The sequence below is a fragment of the Tasmannia lanceolata genome, unplaced genomic scaffold, assembly GCF_043159265.1.
Source record: "Tasmannia lanceolata isolate RefF3 unplaced genomic scaffold, GAP_Taslan_0.1 ptg000008l, whole genome shotgun sequence".
In the NCBI taxonomy this organism is placed as follows: Eukaryota; Viridiplantae; Streptophyta; class Magnoliopsida; order Canellales; family Winteraceae; genus Tasmannia; species Tasmannia lanceolata.
Genome location: NW_027518685.1, coordinates 31503081 through 31526618, shown reverse-complemented (window position 1 = coordinate 31526618; position 23538 = coordinate 31503081). Strand labels below are relative to the sequence as shown.

The following is a 23538-nucleotide window of genomic DNA, read 5'->3' as shown; positions in this document are numbered from 1 at the left end:
GAACCCGACCCAGGTTATTTTCGGGTCGGGTCGATGCGGGTCGGGTAAAACTCGGCTCGAGTTGCAGCCCTATGTGTAGGTAACTTACCTACACAAGTGTGTAGGAAATGTTTTCTCATATATATATATATATATATATGAGGATAGAGTTGCTGTGCTCGAGCGCTGCGCTCAAGCATAGAAACAGGGTGGGGCCACATTTTGGTGGGATCCAAAGCATTCATTTGATAGATCCTTTCATGGGTAGGGTGTCTACAAAAAATCAGCTCCATTGGATCACCTTAGGATGTCCATTTGTGTGGCAAAAAAATGGACAGATTTGTGGACAAACAGTATCTGTCCATTTTTTGCCCCACAAATGGATACCCATTGGTGATCCAATGGAGCTAATTTTTGGTAGGCCACCCATCTATGATTGGGCCTTCCAAATGAATGATTAGGATCACCCCCCCCAATGGCCCCACCCCATTGTTTCTGTGCTCGAGCGCAGCAACCCTTCTCTCTCTCTCTCTCTCTCTCTCTATATATATATATATATATATATATATATATATATATATACAGAGAGAGAGAGAGAGAGAGAGAGAGAGAGAGAGGAAACGGTTCCTAAACACATGTGTAGATAAGTTATTTACACACTAGCTTAAAATACAGTGGGGGCCACATTATTTGGGTGATCCAAACCATTCATTTTTAAGGCCCTCTCATAGATAGGGTGTCCACAAAAAATCAGATCCATAGGATCATCCTAACCATTCGAACTTTGGAGGCAAAAAATGAACTAATTCGTGAAGATTTAAAGACATCCATTTTACCTCCACAAATCGTAGGGTTGGGATGATCCTATGGATCTGAGTTTTTGTAGACACCCTATCTATGTGAGGGCCTTTAAAATGGATGGCTTGGATCACCCAAACAATGTGGGCCCCCACTGTATTTTAAGCTAGTGTGTAGAGAACTCTCTACACATATGTGTAGGAACCGTTTTCTCTCTCTCTCTCTCTCTCTCTCTCTCTCTATATATATATATATATATATATATATATATATATATATATATATACACACTAGCAAAAAACCCCGTGCGATGCACGGGCCGACAAAGAATTGTATAGACCACATCATAGGTTGATCTAAACCGTCCATGTGATGGAACACAACATAAATAGGTTGTGCCCCACAAATCATTTCCATAGGCTGATCCTAGCGCTCCAATCTATAGAGGTTTCCATAATTCCTCTTCAATCGGATGGTTAAGATCACCCTATAGATTTTTTATCAAAAAAGCATAAAGGAGGGGTAAGATTGAAATTATGTGGCTTTAATGGGTGCCTTTGTTAAAAAGCATAAAAGAGGGGGTAGGATTGAAAATATGTGGGTTGAATGGGTGCATTTGTTAAAAAAAAGTCAAAAAAAGTGATGTGTAATTCTCATAGAATTTTCAAAAAAATCAAAAAATTCTCTTCTTTTCTCTTCTACTATATAGTATACTAGTTGGAGAAGAGAGACACGTAGCGAGGGTCAGAGATATTTTCGGAGAAGAGAGACACGTAGAGAGGGTCAGAGATATTTACGACTGATAGCAAAAAAACAAAGGTGGAAAAACCATCAATATTACACGTCACACGGCTTTACATAGATAGAAAGGATAAGGTCATTAAAAACCATATAGATATGAATGATGTAGGGGCAAAAGGGTAAAAGCATATGAGAGAGAGTGCAGGAGATAAATCGAGAGATTAAAAAAAAATCCCTTTTCCCAGTTCCTATATTGTAGTAGATAATATATATATATATATATATATATATATATACACACACGACCTTTTTAGTGATATATTCAACCCAAATTGCAACCATATACGTATGTGTAGCATTTGTTTAATTAATAAATGGTACAAATACTAGGGTTGCAACTTGGGTCGGGTTTTACCCGACCCGCATCGACCCGACTCGAAAATAGCTTGGGTTGGGTTCATGTTTCTCGGGTTTCGGGTTGAGCCGGGTCTACGATCCAAAAGCCCGCATGAATCTCGGGCCGAGCCGGGTTTGAAGGGGCCCGACCCGACCCAAGTTACTTAAGTTCTAGTATGTATTTTTTTTTCTAAAACTTTGTTACTTAAAAAGTGAAAATTTAAAAGTAAAACTCACGCACGCACGCAATCACAGGGACTCTTTCCATCTTCTGTTCGTTTCCCCCCTTTAGCTCTAAGGTTTCAAGTTTCAACTAAATAGTTAATGCACTAAATAGTTTGTTGTTTATCTCATATGAGTATAATCAATTGCATTTGGTAATGCATCAATTTATTCTCTTTGGACTAGTTATTAGTTAATGCACTAAAGAGTTTGCCATGCTTGAGTTTTTCTACTTCTGTGAGTTGAGTTGCCTTACCAAACAAGAGTTTTTCTTAAAAAATTGCGTCAATGTAAAAAACCCGACCCGACCCGACCCGAGATTTATCATGGATAGGGCCGGGTTTGGGAATCGTGGGTTTTCCGAAAAAGAACCCGACCCAACCCGATCCGAGATATTTCTCGGGTAGGGTTGGGTTCTTCAAAACCCGACCCGCCCGACCCGAGTTGCAGCCCTAACAAATACCTAGCCAGGATTGCAGTCTTACTATTATCAATCTAATGGGATTGTTCACCATTGAGATAGCAAGCTCGGGTTTATTTTATCCTTGGATAGACATGTTAGTATTATCGGTTCACTTTGACTTTTGATCATGGATAAATATTACCTGAACATAATTAGAGAAAAATTAGCTGATAAACATGATAATTTTAGGATAAACTTATCCAAGCAAGAAGGCTAATCCCAAGAATAGCTTATCCTAGGATTTATATCCCCATGGTGAGCAGCGTCAACTAGTGAAGTCAAATCATGAAGGGGAAAGCTCCCTTACCAAACATTAAATGGGGCGTATTATCAGAGGTCCCATCAATTTGAAGTAAAGCCCAGGACAACCCCACTCATGGGCGATTGAAGTATTTACTCTTTCAAGAATTAATGGCATATGAGTCCTTCTCAAGGAAGTGACTTATTCGCTCCCTTCTATTGTATTTATGAGTTATGAGTAGTTTATGACTACCCTATTAAGCTACAACTAGGGGTGACCCAAGGAAGAAAAAGGGGCAAATATATATTCCCCTCTTTCAAATGTGGCAAAGATTTCATTAAAAAGGCACTTAAGAAAGTTGACTTCCATAGCCTCAGGGACTATGCAAAATAATAGGATGTCCCGTCGATAGTGGTTTTCCCTAACAAATAGGCCTTACATCTATGTCCCTCGATGAATTGAATGGTCCTTCAACTTTAATAGGGCCTTTAGGGGGGGCCTTCCATTAGCCCTATAAGACTATTAATAAGTGATGTTTTCTGCTTGTTGTCTATCACTGCCCCGTTCTTTGACCTCCCCTTCTTTCGTCTGCCTCTATAAATGATCATGCATGACCACTGCTAAAATTGTAAATAATTTTTTTTAGAGGAAGGTATTTACCGGCAGTCAAAGCTGCAGCCATAAAGTTCAATAACTTAATTGAAACAAAATGTAATAGATGTGCTCTTGCATTATGGAGTTAAAGCAAACTGAAACTGATGGTACAAGCATCGAAACCATCAGTAAACAAATCCGATAATTGAGAATGTGTTGATTGTGATCTTGCATTATCATTTGAAGTTACAAGCCTGAATTTGCTCTTGCATTATGAGTTGAAGTTTTAAGCCTGAATTTCCAACATGCTTCTGTCAAGTATCCAAACATTGGTATATATCATCTTAGGTATTTGATATTGTTGCAAACAATAGTTCAGTGAGGTGGAACCTGGATTTTTAAAGTATCAAGTTAACTCAACTCTCTAAGCGACTCGTAGAGCAGTGATGAATTAGAACGTAAGTAGTCAACAAGTGCAATAGCAGTGAAGTAGTCTCCTCGTAGAGTAGTGGTAAGTAGTATTTGGTTGTCAGCTGAAGTAGTTTTCTAGTAAGGAGTGTCATTATCAAAATAAGGGAACATTAGGGGTGTCATTACCAATGTAGAGAGGAGAGGAGAGAAAGAAAGAAAGAGAGAAAATGTTAAATCCACGTTCATTTGTTCGTTAGCTTTCCTTTTTTTTTCTGAGTAGTCTCCTACTATGCCACATGGGCAGATAAGGAAGACAAGACAAGTAGTCTCTTAGTAGTTTGAATTTAAACATGCAACTAAACGTCACTAGTAGATAATGCACACCCATATCAGGTCAAAACACCTAGTAAACCCCAGAAATTGTTCAACCAGATAAACTATAGCTTCTGAGCTACCTATTTCTTGTGATTAATTAGGATGGCTCACTTGATTGAAAATACTATTTGAGTTAAGATTGAGTAATGATAATTCAAAAAGATATTAATTATGTTTTCTCCAGGGATAATCTTCAATGCATCCTCCACCTATTTCTAGTGTTTAATTGGGTGTTGCTGCTAAATGATGTCCATGATGAGTGACAGTACAACAATGACTCAACACATCCAATATTAATTATGAATGATAGTTGCCACCCACTTGTTTTATCATTCTATCCATCTCTTTTGATTGTGTGTACAACCTACTTTGAGTAAGTTGCATGATCCAATGAGTTTTTAAATAAAATAGATGGCAGAAATGAATAAAGTATGGCAATATGGCAAGTCTAAGGCAATTTTACAATAGTAATTTTGCAGCCCCTCTGTTTTTCATGAGAGAAGTGCGACCTCATATGAATTAAATAAATAAGACAGAGTTAGTTATGATGTGGCTATATAGTAATACATAGGGCAAATGATATATTCGCCTCCGTTTTCTTACTTGGTCCACCCCCTTGTAGTGTAAAAGGGTAGGCATAAATACACTAGACAGGCTGGCCCAGGGAGAGATTAGTGGGCGAATATATCACTTCCTATAATATAGTTCCCATATTATATATGACAATTCAACTCTACTATAGGTCTCTATCTATCTATCTAGGGTATCAACTTACACATTTTTAAAATGGTAAGTGATATATTCGCCCCCTTTTTTACTTGAGACAGCCCTTTCTAGTGTATTTATGACTACACTTTTACACTAGAACTGGTCCCAAGTAAAAATAGGGGGACCAATATATCATTTACCTTTTAAAATTTAAAGAATGTTGAGCCACTTGTTCAATGATCCAAACTATTCATCTGGTAGATGCCATTATGGATAGGAAATGCCCAAAATATTCTGTCGCTTTGGTCAATCCAAACCCTTTAATGAATGGAGATTTCCGTATTGAATCAAGGTTTTAAATTTCGGACCCCACCGAAACAACAATTTCAGGCAAAATCCTGAAATTTGGTAGTGGGGCTCGAAATGTCGGTCGAAATTTGGTAAAAGATTAAAAAATTAATATTTTTTAAAGAAATTTCGACCGAAATTTTGTACATTTCGTCAATTTCGGTTTCGGTGCATTTTAGTTTCGGTCTTGACCGAAATCCGAAATTTCGGACTTCGGCCGAAATTTAAGACCTTGTATTGAATGTCGACCATTACCATTTGATATTTAAATTGATGCTGTGCAGAGAAGCCATATGAAGAATAGGAACATCGGAAAAGGGTCCATTTTATGGGCATCCCATATCGTCAATGGGCCCACAAGATAAATGGTTCAGATCATTGAACAAATGGTCCTCACTTTTTGTTTCTTTTATTTTCTAGGAAAAATACGGGGAACATCATACTTCTTCCCATTCTCCTTAGATAAAAGGAAGCCAAATAATATATCCTCCCCCTTTTCTTTCCCAGGCCACCCCCTTGTACTGTAAAAAGAGTAGTCATAAATAGGGATGTCAACCAATCCAGGTCGGACCAGATCCACCTATGTCTTAGTCACGATCCTTTCAAATCCGTTATCGATCGGTTTCAGAGTGTTCTTTGGATCCTACTTCTCATGTCTCGGTCACAATCCATTTCAAATTTAATTTGGACTGTCCATTGGAGTGTCCTAGAAGGTTATACTTTTTTTTTTGGGGGTAAAGTTTGGATAGGAAAATTGAGAGATGAATGAGATTATCGGTATTTTCATAAAATGGTATATTACAATCAGATTTAGGACTGTCCAGCGAGTTTTTGTTAATTGTCTAGATCCGATTGGGAATAATTTTGGATCTTGAGATAAAGATCTGCCAGATTCGGACGGTCCATCGGACCGGACTGTCTGGGTCCATCATTGACACTCCTAGTCATAAATACACGATAGGGGTGGCCCGGGGAAGAAAAGGGAGTGAATATATCATTTACCAAAAGGGCCGAAAAATTATAAATGGTCCTCAGGTAATTTTGAATGGCCTAAATCTTTCTCTCAAATGATCTTACGGCCGTAACACGGAACACGTGTCATATACCAAGAGATAAGATACAAGTCAAATATACATACTCAGAGATTGGAATCATAAATGCATCATAACTTTATTGAATCCAAATAGATGATGTCTCCATAGATCCCATTCTGGAAAATGGAGGATCAAAGACCCTCTCAAGAAAAGGATTTCATGGGTAGGGCCTCTCCCTCACTTTAGATATATACACGCATTTAGCAATAGGCCCTACTTTTCTCTTTGTCTGATAACTCCCTTTACGTTATTCAAACTTGGTCTTCTTTCATCACTTTTTATATTGCCTTAAGGATTCCTAGACCCACATAAGAAGCTAACAAGGAAAGATTTTAGTTGCAGAAATTCATACAAAAAGAGTAACCTCCAATTCCTCCATGAACATTCCTCTCCTTTGACATCTCAAGAACTTGATGTGAAAGCCACTTGTGCATTTCCTTGTTCAGTTTGATAACGGATTGCCAAGTCATTCGAACAAATGAAGCTTTTGATGGACACTTGGACGTCCGAGATGCCTCGGATTAAGATCTTGATCACTCTGAGTGAGACCCAAACGATTTTCATGCTAAGTGGATCCTTCACTAGAGTAGTGGTGGGGTTAGGACTTTGTTATGGATTTCAAATCCTTGAGATGGTGACTGGGAGTCATGGGGACTGCTGCCTTGGATTGTTTCGCTGTCAACCCAATATAATACATTTAATCCTTAAACATATAAACTAATACAGTACTTGATTGCCAAACCCTAGATAATTGTGAATTAAGACTCTGTTAGAGGAGCCAGACACAGTCTCCCACATGGGGCATGGGGTGCCAAGGTGAGCCAAACGAGCCTTTGATCATGGAGAACTTAAACCAATAACTCACTTTGTGAAGTCTAGTAACTGACTAGGGAAGGTGCATACAGTCCCCTAGGAGTGGGCGTTGGCTGCGGGGCGAATCAAGCTAGGTCGAGAACCACTTGTGGTCTAGAAAAATACTAGACTATTGCAATCTAAGGGTTTCCCAAGGAGGGAGACCACAAAACACAAGAACCCATATGCTTCAAAGTCTGTTTATATGTAGCATGTCAAGATAGTCCAACAAAACCCTAGAAAAATATTAGACCATTGCAATCTAAGGCTTTCCCAAGGAGGGAGACCACCAGGCACATGAACCCATACGCTTCGAAGTGTGTTTAGATGAACTAATTCACAAGAGAGTCCAACAGAACCGTAGAAAAATATTAGACCATTGCACTCTAAGGCTTTCCCAAGGAGGGAGACCACCAAACACAAGAACCCATATGCTTCCAAGTCTGTTTAGGAGAACTAAGTCACAAGAGAGTCCAACAAAACCCTAAATGGAGCCAATTGCCCTAGTTGCCCCCAGACAAAACCTTAGATTGAGTCAAACAAACCCTAATTTGCTCCAAAATTCCCTAATCTAGAGAGAAACAAAACAACAGAGTGTTCCACAAAAAGCAACACATGAGGGTTGCAAGATACACTAAAGTTGGGCCCAAGAACCCTAGAATTTCTTAACTTTCAAACCCCCAAATCCTTACATTGGGAAACCACCCCTTCCAAAGAATTCCCCTTGAGACATTCCCTTTTCCATGGAAGATCCACATACCCTAAAACATTAAAACCCCAATGGGCATTGAAAAAATGCAACAATATATAGGTACCCAAAGTACCCACATTTTCTTTTTTTTTGACAAAAAAAAGAGATAACCAGTATATATTTCTCCTCTTTTATTCCCTTTATCTATCCATATGCTTCAAAGTCTGTTTAGAAGAACTAAGTCACAAGAGAGTCCAACAAAACCCTAAATGGGGCCAGTTGCCCTAGGTGGCCCCAGGGGCAAAACCCTAGATTGAGTCAAACCAACCCTATATTGCTCCAAAATTCTATAAATCAATGCTCATATCTATCTAATCTAGAGGGAAACAAAACAACACAGTGTTCCACAAAAAGCAACACCATGAAGAGCCCAAGATACACTAAAGTTGGGCCCAAGAACCCTAGAAGTCCTAAAATTTAAAACCCCCAAATCCTTACATTGGAAACCCACCCCTCCCCTTAGACATTCCCTTTTCCATGGAGAACCCACATACCCTAAAACATTAAAAACCCAATAGACATTGGAAAAATGCAAATATAAGTACCCAAAGTACCCACAATTTTTTTTGAAATAAAAACCAAAAGAGATCAACCAACATCTCTTCTACTCCTCTTTCATTCCCTTTATCTTTTTCTCTTTAGACCAAATGGAGAACAAGGAAAGGGTACAACTAGGATATATGTTACACAACTTTGCTGACTGCGGGCAGGGGCTCTGCAAAGCAGAGGTGTAGTGGCAGCTGCCCGGGCAGTTTCTTTCTGACCGAAATGCCATTGCCCCCATTTTGGCTGGCCTTGAATTTGGAGTAAAAAGCCTTGAGAGAGAGCTCCCCCCAAACTTTATTCTCTTCAAATTCTATACTTTGCTGTACTCAAAACGAGGTTTTGGGAGGGCCTCTCTCTCTCTCTCTCTCTCTCAAATCCCCTATTTTCTCATCTGTAAATTACAGTTCTGTTTCCTCTTCTCTTCGAATTCCCGAGCTTTGTTTCTTCAGTCCTTTGTTTGTACACAAAATCTTGAAGAAAAAAAAGCAACCCATTTTTTTAAAGGTCTTGAATCTTTTGATTCTTCTCTAACCCACAAGCTAGAGAAACAGAGGGGCTAGGATTCTTTCCTTAAGTTCTCTGTTATTTCTACTCAAAACCCACAAAGCATAGACTGATTATAGAAAAACCCATAAATTATTTTCCATCCTTTCAACAAGTTTTTAATTTTAGACAGTACCCATAAACCAGAAAACACCAAAAGAGAAAAAGATTACATTTTTAAGTGGTGTGACTGTATGAAGAAATACTGAAACAATGAGAGATGGGAGCTCAAAGAAAAGCAAGGTTTTGAGAAATGCTTTGTTCTCTCTTCTAATTTCTATCTGCATTTGTCCTTGTGAGATCTCTGACTTATTTTCTTTTTTCTGAGGGAAGCTTTCTTGGTCAAAGACCCTAGTCAGAAAATGGTTCAATATCAAGAGCAAAGCTGAGGACTTTCATGCAGATGATGTCATTGAGGGAGGTGGGTTTCTTCCTCTTCTTCTTCTTCTTTTTGTGGGTCTGTTTTTTTAATGAGATTTGGGTTGTGTTCTCTGGTTTTAAATGTTGGTTGTTTTTTATATAAAACTAAGGTCTTAGGCTGGGAATCTTGGCTTTTTAGTAGAATTATAAAGACGGGTTTTCTCCACCAACAAGGTCTGGATTAGATGCATTTTGGAATTTTGGGATTTGGGCTGTGTTCTCTGTTTCTAGATGTTGGTGGTTTTTTCTATAAAACTAGGGATTTTTGGCTGGGAATCTTGGTTTTTTACTAGGAACATAAATTTGGGTTTTCTCCACAAGCAAGGTCTGGATTAGATGCATCTTGGATTTTTTTTTTCTTCTTTTTCTGGTTATGGTTTATCTTCCAGATCTTTTATGGAATTTGGGTTCTGTTCTCTGTTTCTAGATTTTGCTTGTTTTTCAATAAAACTAGGGTTTTTGGCTGGGAATCTTGGCTTTTTACTAGGAACATAAATATGGGTTTTCTCCACAAACAAGGTCTGGATTAGTTGCATTTTGGAATTTTCTCCAGATTCGGTATCCTGTCCACATTCTTCTCTTTAAAGTTTTGTTTCTTATGGATTTTACAGTACCCTATGGCTTTTTTCTCCAACAATTTCTGGGTTTGATGAATTATGCAATTTTGTTTTTTCTTTATTTTAGTTCTTTCACTTTTAGAAGTCATGGGCTTGTTGTATTTAAGAGTAATCAACCACAGCTTTTTTTAACTTTACGGTTTTTTTTTTCAGGTGGTGATGGTGAATGGAGGACTAGCTTCTCAGAGAGGGAAGAATGCACAATCAAGAAAAGCAAAACAGGTTCTGTATTTAAGAAGATCACTCTAACTTTGGACCACACTAAGTAACTGTTTTCCAAGACTTTTATATTTTTCTTTTCACCCTTTGTTTTTTCTCATCCTTTTTTTTTTGTTTTTCCCCAACTGGAAGCACAGAAAGATTGTTCAAGAAGAACCAAGATCGAGCGAGGCGCGGAAAGATCGATCTCGATGCAGCTCAAGTTACAGATATTCAAGATTACAGGTATTTTCCGTGCTCTTTGCTCAATTTCTTACTCTATTGAACTGTTTCTATGGAGCCTTGGAAAGTTGATCTAATTTTGTTTTTCTTGATGCGCGATTAGGATCTTTGTTGCAACATGGAATGTGGGTGGGAAATCCCCACCAAGTTACTTGAATCTTGAGGATTGGCTCCATGCCTCGCCGCCTGCAGATATTTATGTTTTAGGGTATTTTCTGTTAATCACTTAGTCCATTTCCTTTTTAATTCACTTCCTGGTGTGTACTTATAATTTGCTTTAGCTCAGCATCTCTCCAAAGTTAATGGAGCTCTCGTCGATCCCTTCCTTTTCAGGTTTCAGGAAATCGTTCCTCTTAATGCAGGCAATGTTCTAGGCGCAGAAGACAACGGTCCGGCAAGAAAATGGCTGGCTCTCATCAGAAAAACACTCAACAATCTCCCCGGCACTAGTGGTAGTGGGGGTTACCATACGCCATCGCCCATTCCCGACCCCATCGTAGAATTAGATGCAGATTTTGAGGGCTCGTCAAGGCGAAAGAATTCATCTTTCTTCCACCGACGATCTTTTCAGTCCTTGAGTCGTAGTTTGAGAATGGATAATGATATATCGATGCCACAACCCAGGCTTGACCGCCGATTCAGTGTTTGTGATCGGGCTATATACAGTAACAGACCGAGTGATTTTGATCCTAATTTTAGATGGGGGGGATCTTCTGATGATGAAAATGGGCCCGGGGATTCACCTAGTACTGTTTTCTTCTCTCCTATGTCATATGCTGTAGCAGCATCAATGGAGGACAGGGATAGATCTTTGGGGCACTCAAGGTATTGCTTGGTTGCAAGTAAGCAGATGGTTGGGATATTTCTCACAGTGTGGGTGAGAAGCCATATAAGAGATGATGTCAAGAACATGAAAGTCTCATGCGTGGGGAGGGGACTAATGGGATATCTTGGAAACAAGGTACATTGTGTATTTGAATGATTTCTTACCCCAATATTATAACAGTTTTGTTTGTTTCAGTTGCAATTTTTCGGCTTTTCTATTCTCTTTAATCAGATTTTCCGTACACCTTTAGTAATTGTATTATTACAAATTGGTAAAATTTATCAGTGTTTATGTAATTTGCAATCCCTGATCTTTTTTTTAAAAAAAATTTCTATCAGACTTGTGATACCCACATTTGAATTTTTATCTTTGGTCTATAAGCTGTTTCTTGAATCTATGTTGAGTGCATGATGAACTAATCATGGCCAATCTTTGTGTTCTTCAGGGCTCGATTTCAATCAGCATGTCTTTGCACCAAACAAGCTTTTGCTTCATATGTAGTCATTTGACCTCAGGGCAGAAGGAGGGTGATGAGTTAAGAAGGAACTCAGATGTGATGGAGATCCTGAGGAAGACGAGATTCCCACGTGTTCATGGGCTAGGAGATGAGAAGTCACCCGAAACAATTTTTGAGCATGAGTAAGTTTGAGCTTATTGATATGCCAATTCGATTGTTCTCTTAAAAGAAATCGTTCACATTCAACAATCAATATTTTTGCGTTTTCATTCTTCATACTATTGTTTGTTTAGCCTCTCGTACACAGAGTTTGACACTAGAAATAAATGATATTTGATTTTGTATCAAGAAAATTATATAATCATTCCGACTCTGATAATTTAACCGATGTTCCTCTTATTCTAGCCGAATCATATGGCTTGGGGATTTGAATTACCGCATTGCTCTTTCATATCGCTCTGCAAAGGCGCTTGTCGAAATGCATAACTGGAGGGCATTGCTTGAAAATGATCAGGTACAGTACCCATCACCCACCATTTTTTTATCTATACTTTATAGGTAACTCCTCTCTGTGATATGTACTCAATGTGGATCTTTTACCATGCAAATGCTGACGAGATTCAAGATCATTGTATATGAGCTGAGCTTTTATCTGATTTTTGCACATTTTGAGAGGTAGGAATGAGATGGCTGATTCTTTGGCTTGTGAAGGTGTAAACAGAGATGCTTTGTGTGTGGGGCAATCTCTGCCCCTTACCACCTTTAAAAAAAACAGAGAGAAAATCAAAGCCTATGTCCCTCATGAAATTCAGTTTGTCATTTTAATAAAGTGTTTTAATAAAGTGATTGTTGTCTCTCCTGAGTAAAAGAAAGAGTTTGGAGAGCTTTTGTTACTGCTGGGTATTCTAATTGTCTAAAGAAGGCCAAATTTCCTGTGGTTATGTCCTTTATCTGTTGCAAACCTTAACTTTATCCGTTGCAAAAATTTGCTCATCTGAACCTTTGACTACCTTTTGGCAGCTTCGGATAGAGCAAAGGTGCGGTCGCGTTTTCGAGGGATGGAATGAAGGAAGGATATATTTCCCACCCACGTACAAATATTCAAATAATTCAGATCGGTATGCTGGAGATGATATGCATCCAAAAGAGAAGCGACGGACTCCCGCATGGTAAAGAAACTTCTAATATTATATCCACAAATTCCTTATAATAAAACCAAAAAAAAAAGAGAGCAAGACAATCCTTTTCATTTTCTCTGTTTTTTTCTTTCCCAATGCGAGAATCTGATAATCATTTCATTTGTGAAGGTGTGACCGAATTTTGTGGTATGGAAGAGGCTTAAATCAGTTATCATACGTTCGTGGGGAGTCTAGGTTCTCGGATCATAGACCAGTTTATAGCATTTTTACTGCAGAGGTTGAATCAATCAACCCTAGTCGAATAAAGAAAAGCATGAGTTCTTCGAGCTCGAGAATTGAGGTTGAAGAGCTCTTGCCACACTCACATGAATACACACATGGATACACACATGGATACACTGAACTTAGTTTCTTTTAAAGCGTTGAATCCACTTACTATGCAAATTCAGGTGCAAACTCTTTTCCAGCTGTAAGGTGTTTCTCTATTTCCATGTAAGAAATGCGGAGGCTCATGGTTCAGCAGCCGCATTCTTTGTTTTTTATTAAAGTTATTCGTATGTGGTCTACAGGAAGGCATTGAGTTATCCATGGCCGGAACAAAACAATCGATGCTTTCAGAACATCTTCCGAGCACCGGGGCCATTAAGTGCTGTATTTTCTCATACGGTAAGCCCTGATAAGTATTTATACATGTGTTATTTATATTGTAATATATTTGTACTATCAATTCCCATTGTAAAATTTTAAGATGTTTTTGGATTCCGTAGCAAATCTATCTGCTCATTTGAACTGGTAATCATCAAATATATTTAGGGAAATGATATCAGCACAGCCATGTTTTAATAGTTCCTCAAAGTCAGCCTGTCTTTTCTTTTTTAATCAGCTTGTCAGAGCTTTTTGGGAACTGTAATGACCTTTGGCAGCTCTTTATATATTATAAGAAAAAATGAGATAGTGCAATTATTAAAACATGGTTGTGCTGATATCATTTCCCTATATTTATAACACAGTTTTACTGGATGGTTGTCTCAAGTTGAAAACTGCAGGTTATTGATCATCTCTCGTGCGGAAACGCATTTGTATTTTCGTCTGTTGAACTCATCTTAAAATAAATATGGCATATTGTACAAAATTTTTGCAGCTATTTACATTCTTTTTTACTTATTCTTGATTTATTGTTCTTCTCATTCTATTGTGTGATTTGTCTTCTGGCTCGCAGGTGGAGATCATTTTGGTAAAAATCTCTGCCTTGAGAGATTGGCTTGTCATACACCACTAATCCAAGGGTGGGTCTCTTTATTTCCCTATTCTTTCTTCCCTACTCCGTGTAAATCTTGTCTCATATATCTTGATCATGGTTTATTTTTCTTTGTGCATCTACCAGATGTTAACGTGAGAAATACTGTAAATTTGACTCTAATCAACACAACCCACACTCTATACATGAAATTATCAACGACTTTGCTGTGATTTGCCAATCGGGTCACCTAAATCGATTACCCACTGGGCAGATTTCATATTCTGGGAGCCTCAGAACTAGAAATTGCGGGCATACGATCAGGTAATGAAAATTAGGTACTCATAGTGCTCAATCTAATATGTTTATATAGTATCACTCTTATTTTTTGGGAAATGATATCAGCAGAACATGTTTTGATAATTGCACTGACCCATCTTGTCTTTTATTATTTAAAGAGTTGTCAAGTGGTCAAACGAATTAAAAAGGAAATGACAAGCTGCGTTTGTGCAATTATTAAAGCATAGTTGTGCTGATATCATTTCCTTATTATTTTTGGTGGGTAACTAATCTATTGTTCTTTCTATCAATTTATAGATTTTCACCTAGACCCAATTAACTAAAACCAAATTCATGTATCTACAGGAGGAACTCTCAACACGAAACTGCCACGCGGGTGTTACCATATTTCATTAAATTCTTGAAATTATTCTTTTGAACAAGTTGTAGGAATTTGTTTCAGTTTTAGATGGTTATATATCTATCTATCAATAATCATGTGTACTTCTTTGTTGTTTCAAAAATCTGAAGAGGTTTTGGATGTGTACTCATTGCCAATGATAAAAGAAATGTAGTTATTATTTGTCCTCATGAAAAAGGATAGTGTTCTTGATTATTTTTCAGAGATATTTTGTTTTCTTTCTATGTAAAATAAAGAAATGTAATGGACAGATTTCAGATACAACTGGGAGACATGAACTCTTAAGAAAGTTAAAAGAAGAACAGAGGAAAGTAAGCTTATTTGTTTTTATGACTTTCTTTTGAAGTGCTATTTTAAGGTAAAATTTTCAGAGTTAGACCAATCTAGATTCAACTGTGTTGTGATCTAGAATGTCAATTCATGGGCTTTTGTTTTTAGCTCTCTGTTTTCAGGACAGTGATTTGATGGCTAGGATTGTCTCTTTCCTGGACACTGATTTGATGGCTAGGATTGTTTTGATGGTGTGACTTAGATCGGGGTCTATCCATTGTGGCCCCCATCAACATTTGTTGGGGGGGGGGGGGGTGGACTACCAACTTTGAGGGTCCATGGATATCTCTACCCTACCCCCTTATTTTTATAATGGCACTCAATTTGTTAAACACAGTTTGATTTGTGGCTGATGGTTTTTTGAGACGAAAAGTAACCGTACTCGGTCGAGTAGATAAGCTTTTCTACTCGGTTAAGCTAAAAACAGTGGGGGCCCACATTGTTTGGGTAATCCAAACCATTCATTCGGGACACACAAATCTACCCGTTTTTCCCTCCATATTTGGATGAATTAGGATGATCCTATGGATCTGATTTTTTGTCGAGACCTAGGTAAGAGCCTTTCAAATGAATGGTTTGGATTACCCCAAAAAAATGTGGGACCCACTATTTTTAGCTCGACCGAGTAAATAAGCTTATAGCTACTTAGAAAACTGTTAATGTAGAGAGGAGTGTCATTATTAGAAAGCAAGGTAGTAATGTAGATGAGAAATAAAATAAAAAAATTTAAAGCCGACATTCCTTCCTCGTAAGAGGAAAGACAAATTCCTTTGTTTTATTTGCCTCAAATCAGGCCAAAAGTCATTTGAACAATCATTTGTCCAAAGTATATATCTATGGGTGAATGATGAGTGGGTTTATCTGTTTACTATCAAAGATTTTGATTATGACCCAAATGTCCTACTTTTCTTATACCTAAGATAAACAAATATGATATGGGAAATGATATCTGCACTCTCTTTTTAATAATGACACTCCTCTCTTATTCTCAATTTTTCTAATTACCTATTTAATTAAACTTTTTACTAAATAATTTTTAATTTAAAACTTCTATTATTAAGTTAATATCCATTAAGACAATTTAATTAAACTCCCAAAGTTCAGAGAAATATAACTGAGTCCGTTCTTACAAAAAAAATTAACAAAATAGTCCTCCATTTGGGTTGTTCTCCATGTGAACAGAGGATAGTAAATTCTATCCGAGGATAAAACAAACACGGTCTTACTATCCCTATTGACGGGGGATGATCCTAACCATTTGATCGTGACATGAAAAATTAAAAATAACAACGGTCAGGCATTCAATTGATAAAAGCCAAGAAAGTCCCTTTCTAGAGTTTTAGGTCTATCCAATCACTATTGACCCGATTAGTCTCAACCATGCACAAGGCAGCCCTCATTCACCATACATGTGTGCCCTGCAGAGGTGGGCCGGCATGGGTTTTAAAATCTCAATCACATCCACGCTTTTCAGTGAGATGACCCCAGCTTTCGCATTGGGTGAGATGACCTCAACCCTCCAAATCTGTCCATTTTGAGTGAGATAACCCCAATCCTCAAATAGATTGGGTGTGCCCAAAAAAATCAGCTCCATATGATCATTCGAATCCTGGAGGCAAAAAATTGACAGATTTTTTAAGGTTTATACACGTCCATTTTACCTCCACGCAAAAATGGTTACGATGATCCTATGGAGTTGATTTTTTGGGCACACCCTATCAATGTGAGGGCCAATCAAATGAATGCTTTGGATCACCCAAACAATGTGGCCCCCACTGTATTTTAAGCTAGTGTGTAGATAACTTATCTACACTAGGGTGTAGAAACTCTCTCTCTCTCTCTCTCTCTCTCTCTCTCTCTCTCTCTCTCCGTGTGTGCGCGCGCGCGCGTGCGCTTACTGTTCCTGTTCTCAAGCGTAGTTTTAGTGAGATGGCCCCAACTTTCGCTTCTTCTTCTTCTTCTTTTGTTATCAATTTTTAGTGTCTTCTATTTTTTCCAATATTGATTCTTCTTTTTTCCTTCTTCCTCTTCTTTTCTATTTTTCCGGTGTCAATTCTTTTTTTCTTTTTTCTTTTCCATTTTTCAGTGCCTTCCATTTTTTGGGCGTCGATTCTTCTTTTTTCCTTCTTCTTCCTTTTGTTTTTCATTTTTTTAGTGCCTTCCATTTTTTCCTCGATTCTTCTTCTTCCTTCTTCTTCTTTCTCCTATTCTACTTTCTCTTCCTCGTCTTCCAGTTGTAGTAATGGTCATCAACGGAAAAAAATAGAAAAAATAGAGAAGAAGAGAGCATTCTTATATGTTTTTTATGCAACCGAATTCAACCACCATCCACGATAATATCAGAAATAAAGTAAATTTTTGAAGAAAATTTCCAAAATGTAATTATATGTTAAAATATGAAAATTACCTTGAAAAACTCCAGAATTTCCAAGACTATCAATAATTTTTCTGATTGGATGTGGGAATATCATCTCTACCTATACTTTGCCGTGCTTCATGGGTGTAAAATAATGTGCCCCACCTCATCAAAACATCAGGTGTAAAATTGTAGGCCCCACCTCATGCACGAGCTTGGGTGGAGATCATGGGTCCTACCCATCAAAACATGAGGTAAAATGGTGGGCCCCACCTTATGCATGGGTTTGAGTTGAGTTAGGGGGACCCACCCGATTAAAATATACGGCTGAGCATCGTGGGTAATTTATTCTTTTTACAGGATAATCATCACCGGTAATTAACTCTTGTTACAAGATAATTTGGGAAATGATACCTCCCCTGCCACCCTCACCACAGCGTTATCCGTTAAGTTTTAAAGGAAAAGGAAAAGGAAAATGTTGGGCTGGGGAGGGGGGGGGTATCATTTCCCGATAATTTTAGGGGAGTGATAAATTGACTCCCCATGTGTCTTTCTCTCTCCTCTTGGTTAGAGAGAAAGACACATGGGGAGTCGATTTAACATATTTGGGAGTCGATTTATCACTGCCCTAATTTTAGGGAAGTGATACTGCTAGGTGTCCCAAGTAATCAAAAGGGGCAGATTTATCACTTCCCTAACTTTAGTTTGTTCACATACAAAGGACATCTTGGTGTTTTCACCGGGGAAGTGATATGTTTCCCCACTTTTCTACTTGAGACAGCCTGTTCTTGTGTATGTGAACTTGTGATTACTCAGTTAGAGTGTTACACTAGAGAGGGCTGTCCCAAGTGAGAAAAGGGAGTGGATATATCTCTATATTTTGACTCAAACAATCTACTTTGGCCATTTTAGTCACAAATTAATGGAGTGGCCTGATTTGCAAAATTCACTCGAATGTGAAGAGTCTATATTATGTGTAAATTATCAAACTCGATGTGTGATTTTGCACTTTTTTTCACTCACATGGTAAAACAGTAAAAAGGAAAAAAAAAAAAAAAAAAAAACAAAGGAAGAAGAACGCAGAAAATTTGCATGGAAAACGGAGAGGGGGAACATAACGTACTAGAAAAGGGCAATTCAAAAGAGTAACATGTCTCCGTCTAACCGTGCTCCCAGTTTTCTGTGCCGCCACGTGGCCTTTTTTTTAATTTTTTACCGTCCTGATTTAACCGTTTTATCTCTTCTGTTTCTTACCTATCGCGTGAAAAGTTTTTGATATGACTGGATGTTGGTAGGTAATTTTAATTTAATTCTCAATATTTGTACGGGGAATTGATTTACAAATATGGTGAAAATAGGGTCCGTACAAAGTAAAAATGTAGGGGGGGGGGGGGGAGTGAGAACTGAGAACTTTGCCTAGATTATTAAATGATTAATGAGACGCGTGAAAGCTGTCCTCTGGTTGGCTCCGTACATATTGTGGGCCCCCACTTGCCAGCATTACTTTTTTTCTTGTTATGATAGGTGTTATGATATTGTGGGCCCCCCCTCTCTCTCTCTCTCGGTTTTATCTGATAGGAAACATTATGTCCTTAGATTCTATTACTTTTTAATGTTCTTGATCTAGGATTGGGTAAATTCTATGAGGTGTGCAGTATAAACCCGTATGTTTTTCAAATAAGTACAGTATGGCCACGCCATAGGATGTAGACCCAGCAAAATGGGACCCGTACCCACGGTACACCCAGCCCGCAGGGGCACGGGTACCAATTTCAATACCCGCGAAAAAAACACCCGCATCCAATCCGTACCCGTGACCTGCAGATGGGTCTGGGTCGGGCGTTGGTGCCCGCGGGTTACCCGCCATTCGGTTTTCAACTTTTTATTCTTATGGCCTAAACACTAAACAATAAAAAATAAACTATGTGGGTGGGCCAACAAAACAAGTCAAAGCAATCAGAGCATGTGACTGGTATCTTTGGTTGTACCAAAACAAACATTTGTTAAAGTAAATGAAAATTTGTATGATGAATGGAGGGGTATAAACATGTACTCATCATCCCATCCTTGATATTTGATCCAACAACTGACTTGTTAAGAAGCTGCTGTTGGATTAAATATCAAGGCTTGTATATCCATCATATCACCCTTATGTGTTCATACACCCATTCATCATATAATTTCTTTTCATAAATTTATATATAATTTCTTCTTTAAATTTGCCGGGTTACCCATGGGTATACCCGTACCCGACTGGGTTCCAAGTTCATGAAAGGCTACCCGTACCCGCGCCGGTATTTCTTACCCGTATGCACCGGTACCCGTACCCGCACCGGTTGTACCCGTACCCGCCTGGGTTACCCGTTTGCCAGGTCTAATAGGATGATCCAAACTCTCCATTTATTGGGCCACAACGTAAACAGGTTGTGCCCCAAATCCCTCCATATACGCAGGGTTAGGATCATCCTATGGAAATGATTTTTGGAGCAAAAACTATTTACGTTTCGGCCCAACAAATGGGCGGTTTGGATCATCCTATGGAGTGGGCCATACAGTACATTTTTGAAAAAATACGGGTTTATATTATTCTAATAGAACTTCCATACCTCCACTTGCAAAAAAGGGTTAACTACTCCTTTACAAAAGCATTTCCCTTCAATATGCTTCATTCGACTGTTAAAATTGGATACTACATTCTACCTGATGAAGAATAGGGAGCTTTCAAGGGTTTTCAATTTAGTTCAGGATGGGAAAGCTCTTCTTTCACTTTTTATGTTGCTTCTTTCTTTTGTTGTTGGAGTTAGTTTTGGTAAATTAGGAGACAGACAGAGAATCTAAGAGAGGTAAAGGAGGCACCTGGGTTTTCATTTTACTGAAGCATATGCAGCTTGCCCTCATCTTTTTATAAAACAAATAGGCTCGTATTCCAAAATTCATCGAGAAATACGAAAAAATAATTTGACCAATGTCAGATTTTCTTCTCTCTCTCTTCTTTTTTTTTTCCAAAATGTAAGTCAGAGTTTCACATGTGTTGTTAATCAAGACCCAAGAATTATATTAACTGCAAATCAAGTCTTAAGTTCAATGTATGTTCACTTAATTAAATAATGAAGAGCATGTGCATCAACTAAAGGTGTTTATTTCAAAAAGTACAGTGGGCCCCACTTGATATGATGATCCAAACCGTTCATTTGTTTGGCCACAATGTAAATAGATTGCAACCGTAGATCATCTCTATAGGATGATCCTAACCCTCCGATGTACAGAGGTTTCTACAATGTGTTGTCCCAGAGCCAGGATTTATGCATAAGGGGGGCAAGTTTATACAGGCTTATAGGCCTTCAAATTTTAAAGGGGGTTGTGCCCAATTGAGTTGGGCCTATTAAGGATTTGGCCCAACTCAACAGGGGCAACTGCCTCCCCTTATGCTACATGTAGCTCCGCCCCTGCCTCTACAGATCGGAGGGTTGGGAGCATCCCATGGAGATGGTCTATGGGGAATAGCCTATTTACATTGTTGCCAAACAAATGATGGTTTGGATCTTCCTATGAAGTGGGCCCACTGTCCTTTTTGGAAAAATAGTGGGACTTCCACCGTATAAAATCCATAAATATTGATGGAACTATGTTTGACTTGCTTGACTATTTCAAGTTTTCCGTTGAGATGACAATCCTATTAAGCATTAGTGTCGTATCATTCTAATAAGAATTCGGGAAATGATACCTTTGCCTCCTTTTCTTCCCTGGGCCACCCCCATGTTTTCTCATTTTATAATACTATACAGTGCAAATGTAACTACTACTTTTTAACAAAATATCCATTTCTATGATAAGTATGATGTTTCTGCCTAGTTTCTTATTAAAAACTTCAAACATTTTAATGTGAGGACATCTAATAAAACAAACTACTAAGCAATTGTGATTTTAAAATTTCTTTCTGGGCATTTTTCTGCAGGTGTTTGGTGTAGTATTTATGGAATTTTTAGAAAAAATATTGTATACACACGCGTACATAGTTTGTTTCTATAGAAAATTTTTATTAGAAAATTATTTCTCTGAAAAAATTATACTGTTTTTTTTTTTTTTTACACTTCATTTGCAACACATTTTTTGATAAGGTGAAACCCATCATTTTACACCAATGTTTTGATATGGTAGGGCCCATCATCTAGACCCAAACCCATGCATATGGTGGGGCCCTACCATTTTACACCCACGAGTAGACCCACCCAAATCCATGCATAGTGTGGGGCCAACCATTTTACATTTTTTGGATAAGGTGGGTCCCACTAACTCCACCCAAACCAACGTATCAGGTAGGGCCTGCCATTTTACCTCATGTTTTGATGGGGTGGGTCCCATGATTTAAACCCAAGCCCATGCTTAGGGTGTGGCCCACCATTTCACACCTCATACTAAATTATTTGTATACGTGCATTGCATCTTTTATTGTTTATTACATTTATTCATTCTATAACTCGACAATTAGAGGCGTTCAATTTGTGCAATGCAAATCTCTTCGAGTACGAAGAGGTCAGGTGCGTCGGGCTGTTGTATCTTTGGGGTGATTGTGGCAATATCTGCTCTACCAATGATTTTTTTTTTTTTTCCGTTTTTGTTTTTTGTTTTTTTTTTTTGTGTGCAGTGGCTCAAGTTTACCTCAAAGAAAGTGACCTAGTCGGTGTAGGAATTTGGGTGTAGGAATTTTGTGGAAAAGTTTGGAAAGGAAAAATATTTCAAAAATTTCTTCGCGAGTGCAACTTACTACAAACTTCATATCTTATTCAACATTTGATTTAGGTGTAGGAATTTTGTGGAAAAGTTTGGAATGGAAAAATATTTCAAAATTTTCCTACTTTATTAACATATGGAAAAAGCTAACTTGAACTAACCCTATTCAAATTTTACTTAAAGGACCTACAATTTATGATGGTATCCTTCTGAATTGACTATAATCATATTATTTCCTCTGAATTAACTTAAAAGACTTCAATTCCAGAAACATGATGTGTGATTCTAATGTCAGTCCACCAGTTCATATCATTTGAATCACATTTCGCTCGAAAATCAGCAGATGTGGTTCTTGTTGATTCATCATTGTTGACAGGTCCATCTTTATGATGCTACTCATCTTCAATGCAAATGGGATGCATTCGTTTTGGATATTGAGAATCAATTTTAAGTCTAAAACTGATTGTTGGATTTACAGTTGCAGTTTTTAGAGGTAGCGCATTGGTGCATCAAACCATTGTCAATTCAAAAATAGAAAGGAAGAGATATGAGACTCATGTTAACTTTATTTGAACTTTAATGTGGAAATCGAATGGTTCCTCTGACCACAATGAACAAGGGGATTTGAAAGATGATGCACACGATCTGACCGTTGAAGACGCTCCCAACGAACACCATGTAGCAACTACTGAAGAGGTCTTCCAATCTTCCCAAGTCCTTATGCTTAGATCAATGGAATCTATGACCTAGCCTTCGTAGAGCATGACTCATGTTAACTTTATTCGAACTTTAATGTGGAAATCGAATGGTTCCTCTGGCCACAATGAACAAACGGATTTGAAAGACGATGCACGCGATCCGACCGTTGAAGATGCTCCCAACGGACACCATGTAGCAACTACTTAAGAGGTCTTCCAATCTTCCCAAGTCCTTATGCTTAGATCAACGGAATCTATGACCTTGCCTTCGTTGAGCATGGACTACCCAGAGAAGAATTGTAAGTGCCTTTAGTTTCTCTTAATGTTTGTTGCTTCCATTAAGCATCCACATAATATACCAAATAGGGATTAGTTGTTTCCCTCACGCACTAAACTCTTTCTATTAATATTGAACTCTTAAGAAGAGATATATCACTTAGTTAGACTAATCCAATAGTTAGAAAACGTCTAAGAAACCTAATTAATTTACTAGGTTTGTCAATGTGGGGTGCCATTTTAATTTG

The 23538-nt window shown here is 38.1% G+C and overlaps 1 protein-coding gene across 1 annotated transcript; it reads left to right on the top strand.

The window, feature by feature from the left end:
* Positions 1–8573: 8573 nt before the first annotated feature.
* Positions 8574–15229, top strand: LOC143883564 (type IV inositol polyphosphate 5-phosphatase 7-like). The gene is made up of 14 exons (XM_077386902.1): positions 8574–9305; positions 9396–9483; positions 10253–10321; positions 10456–10543; positions 10644–10748; positions 10874–11501; positions 11812–12005; positions 12229–12337; positions 12844–12992; positions 13131–13411; positions 13532–13628; positions 14182–14248; positions 14347–14523; positions 14845–15229. The coding sequence occupies exons 1-10, from the start codon at positions 9276–9278 to the stop codon at positions 13378–13380; spliced, it is 1710 nt and encodes a 569-aa protein (XP_077243017.1). The 5' UTR covers positions 8574–9275; the 3' UTR covers positions 13381–13411; positions 13532–13628; positions 14182–14248; positions 14347–14523; positions 14845–15229.
* The last annotated feature ends 8309 nt before the right edge of the window (positions 15230–23538 follow it).